The sequence below is a fragment of the Hemicordylus capensis genome, chromosome 4 (genome assembly GCF_027244095.1).
Source record: "Hemicordylus capensis ecotype Gifberg chromosome 4, rHemCap1.1.pri, whole genome shotgun sequence".
NCBI classification, from domain to species: Eukaryota; Metazoa; Chordata; class Lepidosauria; order Squamata; family Cordylidae; genus Hemicordylus; species Hemicordylus capensis.
The window spans coordinates 213,100,743-213,109,442 of record NC_069660.1 but is presented as its reverse complement, the minus strand read 5'-3'; the positions used below and the strand labels follow the sequence as shown (position 1 = coordinate 213,109,442).

General features: G+C 48.6%; 1 protein-coding gene across 1 annotated transcript; it reads right to left on the bottom strand.

Annotated features, from left to right (window-relative positions):
• Positions 1–1,799: 1,799 nt before the first annotated feature.
• LOC128325405 (uncharacterized) lies at positions 1,800–7,308 on the bottom strand. The gene is made up of 8 exons (XM_053251132.1): positions 7,195–7,308; positions 6,643–6,666; positions 5,877–5,911; positions 3,894–4,646; positions 3,595–3,720; positions 3,374–3,415; positions 3,059–3,289; positions 1,800–2,093 (listed from the first exon to the last, which is right to left on the bottom strand). Exons 1-8 carry the CDS (start codon positions 7,224–7,226, stop codon positions 1,918–1,920), a joined length of 1,419 nt encoding a protein of 472 aa, XP_053107107.1. The 5' UTR covers positions 7,227–7,308; the 3' UTR covers positions 1,800–1,917.
• Between the last annotated feature and the right edge of the window lie 1,392 nt (positions 7,309–8,700).

The window sequence follows — 8,700 nt, the reverse complement described above, 5'->3', positions numbered from 1 at the left end:
TTAAAGTACTTCAATTATTACTAAAGAGCATCCAAAACAGTCATATCTCCTTGAGCTTTTCTCTAAAGTTAAAAACTTTAGTAGATAAAATGTTGGTCATTCTGGGCCAGGATATTGAATCCTTTCAAGAAAATCAATGTACGCCTGTTGAGTTAATTAGCATAATGTTAATAAAATGTAATAATGGTGCCAGGATTACAGAAACTCTCTCTTCACTTTTCAAATGAACCTGACGTTGAAGATTGGATGATATTCCTGAATCATTGTCAGAGTAACAAAGTAGTTTCCTAGAGCTGTCTGATTCAGGCTCACCATTTGTTTGAAACATCATCTCTTTGTATTACTGCATTCATGGACACAGCACTCTTATGCTAAAGTGTTTTTCTAGGTACTAAGCCCAATGTATCCCATTCACAAGGCACCTTCTGTTGATTCTAATGACTCTTCCCAGTGCATGCACGATGAGCATCAAGAGCAAACATGTCTTTGTCCTTGACCATCTTTAAGGGCTCTTAGAGATGGTCAAGGACAGGCATTTGGTCACTGAGCTGTGTAGCTAAGATAGGCTCAAATGTAGCATTTCCTGCATTGCTGTCTTATTTTACAGTCATATCAAACCTACCATCTGCAGTGACAAGTGTTCCAATTCAGGCTTTCCTTCTCTCTCCTCTTGCAGAAAAATGGCCTGGAGACTAAAAGTATATTCTCATTGCTGATCCTGCATTTGGGAGGGGGCCTGCTACATAGGGTGCCTCGTCATTGTCTTTCCTTGAAGTATCAACAGGGATGGATTGCCCTGGGTGGAGGTCTGGTGCAGAGCTTCCATGATATAGAGGTTGTCTCCTGTCTCTTTGGGTTCTTTCCCCCAAGTATGGATTGCCCATACTTGGGAGATTGCCCATAGCAGGGATGGGATGTCCTGGATGGGGACCCAATGCAGAGTTTGCCTCTTTAGGTCCTTTTCTCTGAGTCTCAGCAGGGATGGAAGGCCCTGGGAGAGGGCCTAATACAGAGGCTGCTTCTTTTGGGTTCTTTCCTTGGAAGATCAGCAGGGCCGGAAGGCCCTGGGAGGAGGCCGATCTGGAGGTTGCCTTTTTTGTTATCTCCTGGGAGTGTCATGCTCTACAGAGAGCCACCCCCATGGCTTTTCTTCCTGCAAAGGAAATGGGGGGGCACCTCCTAGCTGCTCCCCCAGGGCCAAATCAGTCAGCTTGACCCTTTGCCTGGATCCAAGCCTCTAGCTGCTGCTTTGGCTCTTGGTGGAAAATAAGGGGACTGGAGAATAACGTTTGGCCTCCTTCCCATTTGGAACACTTGGCCTCGTTTCCATTATTCCTGCCACCCAGCAGCCCTGAGTGGTTCACCTAACCCAGGGCTGCACCACTTGGGCCTTCCAGCTGTTGTTGGGTTACAGCTCCCATAGTCCCCAGTCGCACTAGCCAAAAGTCAAGGTTGATGGGAACTGTAGTCAAAGAGCAGCTGGAGGGCTGGTGTTGTGCAGCCCTGCCCTAAATCAAGCTTCCCCTTCTGCATCACCACTCCATCCTCTTCCACAAGAGGCAGATCCCTCTTCAGGGCCAAAATCAGGCCTCCTAGCCATACATATTGGGGCAGACAAGCTCTGTATAAGCCTCCTGGCAAGGAGCAGTCTATCTTGAGCTACTTCTTGAACTTCTCAGAACATCTCTTGGCCCCAAGTGGACTGGCCATAGAGCCTTTTCTGTGGCTGGGTTTGACCCAAAGACACTTTTACCCAACTCTGCCCAAAGAATATTCAAAGAAAGACAACTTTATTTTCTTTAAAATAAACTTTTTAATTTTTAAGCAGTAAATATGCATGTTCTATTGCTGTTTTATCTCCACATCCCATCCAATTAAAACAAAAGTTTAATATTTTTAAAATAAATATGCAGCATTTTATTGCTGGTTTTGGTCTTTCTCCTTTTCCTCCTCAACATCCAGCTCCCTTGGAGGAACCAGGATCCCCATGGTGGCTTCCACCCTTGCCAGTCTGCTCCGCAGTCTCCGGAGCTGTCCCCTCAGTGCCTTGAGGTTTTGCACACATTCCTGGCAGCTGCGGAGGTCTCTTTGGCCTTGGAGGAAAGAAAACAAACAGGGTCAAGGGGCCTGTCCTCCACAATACCAGTCCCTGCACTGACTTCTAGTCCCTTTCCATGCCCAGCACGGACTTCCCATCTCTACCTTGAAAACCCTCCATGGCTATGCCCCACCCTGTCCCTCTGCACTGATCCTCCCCCCTCCCCCAACTTGCACCCTGTCAGGTTGGTTTTTGCTCCTCCAGCTTCTGTCTTCAGCCACCTGGAGGTCTCCTGCTCTCTAGAACTACTCTTTTTCTTCTCCCTCTCTGACCCTTGGGTCTGGAACCGCCACTCATGTGGGCCCACATCTCTCTCCTATCCTTCAAATGCAACCCACCTCCTCTGTGCAGCTTTTGGCTTAATGCCTCAGCAGAGGCAGCTCCATCAGCTTGAACTGAATGCCCCTTATGCTTTCCTCCTCTTCCTCACTTCTCTCTCCAAAGCCAGACTTTAGACTGTATGCTCCTGGTGGCCGGGAACTTTTGCCCATGTACATTGACGATGCTATAAGGAGGATTGTGATAAGCACAATTGTATGTCATCCTCCTTGGTTTCCTGTTTCAGCCCAGCTTGAATTCAAAAGGGCTGATATTAGCATTCATATTATCAGCATTCATGAATTTAGTATTCACATTCTGCTCTTCCTCAATCAGTTCAGGGAGGTATACATGGTTATTTTTTCCTCCTAACAACCCTAAGAGTTAAGTTAGACTGCGGGACAAGTGACAAGCCCAAAGTCACCCAGCGAGGTTCATGGCTGGATGAGAATTCAAACCTGCGTCTCCCTGGTCCTACGGAGGTGCAGCTGAAATACATACACATCATTCCCGCGCTTGTCCCACCTCAACTTCCCTCTCCTTCCTCTATTGCTTGCCCATCTCTGTTTTTAGACTATAAGTGTTTTAGATTGTAAAAGAACAATGAGGGTAGAAATGGGGTACTGCCTCTGTGAGACTTACGGTCATTCAGATGATGGAACTGCATATCCATCAAACTCTGGAGAGTTTCTCTCACATTGCTGAGGTCCGGCTCTAGAGGAGGTGGGGAAGGAGGGGGAGGGGGAGAGGGATGCAGGAGGAAAGAAGAGGTGGAGGTGGAGGGTGGGATGGAGCCAACTTCCAGCAAGGCAGAAGATAATGATGAACCGGACCCAGGGGGGCGGAGACATGCAGCAGGGCCTTCAGGAACATCTGCAAGAGAGAAGAAGCAACAGGTGGTCAGCCGCAAATGCTGGCATACTACCACACCCGCCAACACTTGCCCTCACTGCTCACCATGAGAAGCTGTCTGAATTACAGGCATCAGAGCTTGGTCACCTGAAAGACAGAAAACGAAGGAACACTTCAGCAAGCACTGACAACCCACCCACAGGCCTCCCCTCCAAAACTTAGATGCAGACTCAAATCAAACATTTCAACATTCAGGAGAAGGAAACAGAGAGCAAAAGAGCCATTTTTAGCCCGGCAGCAACTTCAGGGGTATGCTGCAAACGTACCTTCCTTTCCCCACCGCTGCAGCCGAACTTCACTGCGGATGAGCCTTGTCCGTGCGTGTCCGATTTGCAGATTAATGGCCCGGAGAGAACGAGGGAACTCTTGGGAAATGCGGCGAACCCTCATTTCTGCAACAAAGAGAGCAAAAATGTTGTATGTTCTGACCAGGCTGAGTGCTGGTGTCTTGCAAAAAGGGGCAGTGCTAGTGCTTGGTCCATCATCTGGGCTGAGTATCAAAACTCCAGCTGAACTTTGTGCTGGGTGTTTATGCAAAAGGGTTCTGAGGTGCCACAATACTTACGCCGCTGGACATAGTCATTCTGTAATCCTGTGAGGATTTCCACTTCTTCCTCAAGATCATTGTCAGCAGTGGAAGGCTCTGGTAAGGGCTCTGACACAAAAGCTTCTTCCTTTGGAGTGCCAGTGGGGATGGAAGGACCTGGCACTGAGGTTTCCTCATTGACCTCTTCCCCCCGAATGTCATTGGTGATGTGAGGTCCTGGAAGGGATCCTGGCATCGAGGTTTCCTCTTTGAGCGTTTCCTCGAGAATATTAATGGAAATGAGAGGTCCTGAAAGGGATCCTGGCACTGAGGTTGCCTCGTTGAGCTCTTCTCCCAGGATACCATTAATGATGTGAGGTCCTGGAAGAGGTCCTGGCTTTGAGGTGTCCTCATTGACCTCTTTCCCCAGAATGTCAGCAGGGACACAAAGTATTGGAAGGGATCCTGGCACCAAGGTTGCCTCATTGGTCTCTTCCCCAAGAACGCCATTGTTGATGCAAGGTCCTGGAAGGGATCCTGGCACTGACGTTTCATCATTGAGCTCTTCCTCCAGAATATCTGTGGGGACGTGAGGTTCTGGAAGGGATCCTAGCTTTGAGGCTTCCTTATTGAGCTCTTTCCCCAGAATGTCAGTAGGGAAATGAAGTCCTGGAAGGGGTCCTGGCACCAAGGTTGCCTCATTGGGCTCTTCCCTCCGAGGGTCCCCCAGAATATGATGCAACGTGGGTCCCCCAGGACTTGGGGCAACATGGGCCGGATTTCTGGGATGACCTGAAAGAGAGGAAATAAAGCAGGAATCTGGAAATGAGGATGGCCCATTGCCCTGATAGAAATTGCCTCCCCTTTCTGCCTAGGTTAACCAGCTGGGGTGCAGCCTGGGATTGTGGGTGAGGCGGTCCACCCAAGGAAACAAGCAAGGGATGAAGAGGAATACATTGCATAGCACTGGCAAGACAGCCCTCACCAACTACGCTTCAGAAGGGAGTGCAATGGCCAGGCTCTATCTGCTGAACATACCAATGCAGCTGCCTTCTACCAAGTCATACCCCTGGCCCACTTTGCCCTACTCTGGCTGACAGCCGCTCTTGGGCAGAAGCCTTTTCCTAGCTAGCTAAAATCCTTTAACAGAAGATGAAGAAGACTCAACCCAAGACCTTGTGCATGCAAAGCACTTGTTCCACTACTGGACTATGGGCCTCTTTCCTCATACCTGTGAGGAAAGAGGCTTCTCCTTTGAGCAGAGTGGGAGCTGATGGTTCACATGGACTAAACAATGCATTTGCTCTCTGGCTGAAGCAACAACCCCCAGTTACAGCCTTTTGACCTATGTGCGGGGGTAGGGGTGGGGCTTGAAAATCTGCCTGGATGCCATAAGCAGGAAGCATAGCTATGATCTGAGGAACGCAGGCCCAGCTCCGAGGGGCAGAAAACTGGGGTCAGAGAAAGAAAGAGTCTCTTTGGACTGATCTCAGAGCTCATTGGCCAGGAAATGTTGCCCTTGTTAGCAGGTGATCCTCCAATTGTCAAATTACATGGGTCCTAGCTAAGGCACTAGGAAACAAGACACCAGCTGTGGAAACAAGACACCAGCATGCTTTAGCTTCCTCTTCTCCAAGGCAGGGGAACAAGGTCCAGAGGATGTCTTGGGGCTGGGTGTGGGCAAAGGGTTCTTGCAGGGCTTTTTCAGAATTGCACCACTTCCAAAGGAGAATGACCAACCTGCCTGCCTGGTGCCACAGCCCTTTCCTCATCTCCTCCTAGAAGGGAGGGTCTCCAGATGTGACTTGCCCGGGCCCCCTGGTCTCTTCCAACACTTTTGGCTGCAACAAGTGCCAGCAGCAAAGGACAGAGGTGGCTGAACTTGCCCTCCTGCCCTTCACCCATCAGATGGACGTCTGCCCATCTCTCTCCGTTGTCAAAACGAAACAGGTCCCCAAGGAGACACTCCCTAGGGGGTTGAGGAGCCCTGAGAAGAAGCATGCACTCTCGTCATCCACTTACCAGTCTGTGCCCCCTCTTCATCTTCATCTTCATTCCTGCAGAGATAAGGAGAAACATTCTTAGTAGCAAATCACAGGAAATTGAGGGGTTCCCCCAGTAATCCGAGGGGGTGCTGTGCCATCCCAGGCATGCCCTCACCCATAATCCTTCTAGAAAGCCCTGCTAATTTTGGATGATTCCATGGTTGGGAACAGTGAAAGTAATTGCTATTGAAAGTCACTCACTGCATTTTGCTCAAATTGTTTTCACTTGGGGATTGACTGGTTGACAGGGCGGGGGGCAGACCCACTCTCGTAGTTTATAGATAAGAGGCCAGCTTTCCCACCCCTCTCTAGAGAAGATTTTCAACTTTTTAAAAAGTCCTCCCCAAAAAGGGGACACTTCAGCTGAAAGAACCTACATGATGTTTTGTTTTGTTTAAAAAATGGAATAAGAGGGTTTAAATTTCTGACAACTCGAATCCCCGCCAGTATGTTCCCCAGACTATGGGAAACACCTATATCGGGCAGCAGCAATATAGGAAGATGCTGAAAGGCATCATCTCACACTGCATGGGAGATGGCAATGGTAAACCCCTCCTGTATTCTACCAAAGACAACCACAGGACTCTGTGGTCACCAGGAGTCGACACCAACTCGATGGCACACTTTTACCTGGGTTTGGGCTATGTCAGTACAACCCCCACCCCCTCCACCCCCATCCCTTTAGCTGGCCACACCAGAGCCAAAAGCAGTAAGAGGAGTGAAGAGGGGAAAAAGCAACTCACTTGGGTTCTGCCTCTGAGTGAGACCTATGGGAACATGAAAGAAGAAAAGGTTAGGCATGTTCTTGGAAATAACATGGGGGTGCTGGCAGAGGGCAGCTTTTCAAGTCAGCTTCAACTGGTGGGCAGGATTCCCCCCCGCAAAAAAAACACCCCAAGTGGGCCCACAGGGGCCAGCCAGTAGCTCCTGGGTGCTACCATTTCACAGGTCTAGGACCTGCAAGCTTAAGAAATACAGTGGTGAGCGGGAGGGAAGTCAATATTTACTTAATTAGATGTAACAGGATTGTTAAGATATTGTAAAAACCAATAAAAAATTTTAAAAGCAAAAAAAGAAAAAGAAAGAAATACAGTGTAAATCAGCCCAGCAAGTGACCTTCGAGGACCACCTGCATTTCAAGGAGAAGCTGTGTGGTGTGAATACTGGTGGTGAACTTGTGACTACTGAAGTTCACATAGAGAGTACAATCGCATGTAAAACAATGGAAGGGCATCTTTAAAAACCAAGTCCAGGCAGCCATTAAATTTTGTTTCCCCATCATGCCGGAGACTTACCTACAGTTCACCCATGACCAGCAGCCACCCATCTTGACAGCTAAGATGATAAGCTGGTGATAAACGGACAGCCAAAGACAGCCAACTTATCAAAGATGCTGCAGCTTATCTAGAATGCTGCCAAGTGAGCCTCCTGCAGAATCTTCACAGGTCTCCAAGGGGAACCATGACGGCAGAATTCTGTGGCTGATTGTGAGATCACAAGATCAGTTACTGGCCATGCTGGTTCTGCTTTGAATGCAAACACGGTTGTGCAGCCCATAGTGTCAAAGCACCAGGGGAGAGTCACCCCTGTCCTGCCCTCCCTGCTCCCCACATGTTTCCCACCTAATCACTTGCTGAAGTCTCTTAGCTAGGAAATCCCTCTACATCACATTTAGCTGCACTAAGGCCCGTCTCTGTTCAGAATACACAAAAAAGAAAGCCAATTTACTTGTGGATCTAGGTGTGGTGATGATCCCTGGCTTAGATGGGTTTGAAAGGGGGTTAGAAACATTCATGGAGGAGGAGAGGCCCCTCTGTGGCGATTAGTCAGGATGGCTATAGAGAACCTCCAGGGGCACAGGCTGAATCCCAGATGCTGGGGACATGCAATGGGTGTGGCTGTTGCCTTTGCACTCTTTCATGAGTTACAGAGGACTCAGATGTTACTGAGGACTCAGGCAGGTTTATTATAAACCTGCACTAGCAGTGGCTGCAGCCCACCCCTATCCACAAGCATCCCCTTCCTTCAGCATTTCCTAACAGAAGGGAAAAGGCAAATGAATAGAAAGTGACAGAGAGGGAAGGAGGGGGAAATGAGAAGGACAAAGAAAGAGGGGAAGCAAGAAAAATGATGGTGCCTCACAAAGAATGAGTGAGAGAAACAGAAGGCTGTAATGTACTTTTTGTATAAGGTTATGAATTGGAAAACAAACAATATTCAATATCTTGCCCCCACCCCGTTACATCTTCGGAAACAACCTACAGTATGTCCCTATTAAACTCCATAGGCCCAACTGCACAACATCTTAGTTTCCACTGCACTTTTTTAAAAACTGCGCTGAATAGAATGCACCCAGCTGCACATCAATATGAACCTTGGACTAAGGGACCATCTATTTGGCCTCCCCAAAGACCCACCACGGCAGCTCATGGCCCCACAGTGGATGGATGAATCCTCCCAAGGATGCTACTCTTACATTTTTAGGGGACAGGCCAGGAGCATTCTAGCTATTGCTCCCTTGATTGATTGATTGAGTGAGTGAGTGAGTGCTGTCAAGTCGGTGTCGCCAGGGGTGTATCTATGGTAGGGCAGGCAGGGCACATGCCCTGGGCGCCACTTGAAGGGTGGCACCATTTTTGAAAATTAAAATTATGTTTAAATGGCCGTGGAAAACAAAATGGACTCCATGCATGCTCAAATGGCCTCTGTGAGGCCTGCCAGGCCTCGCAGAGGCCATTTGAGCATGCGCGGTGGCCATTTTGTTTTCAGCAGCCATTTTATAAAAACATATTTTATTTTTA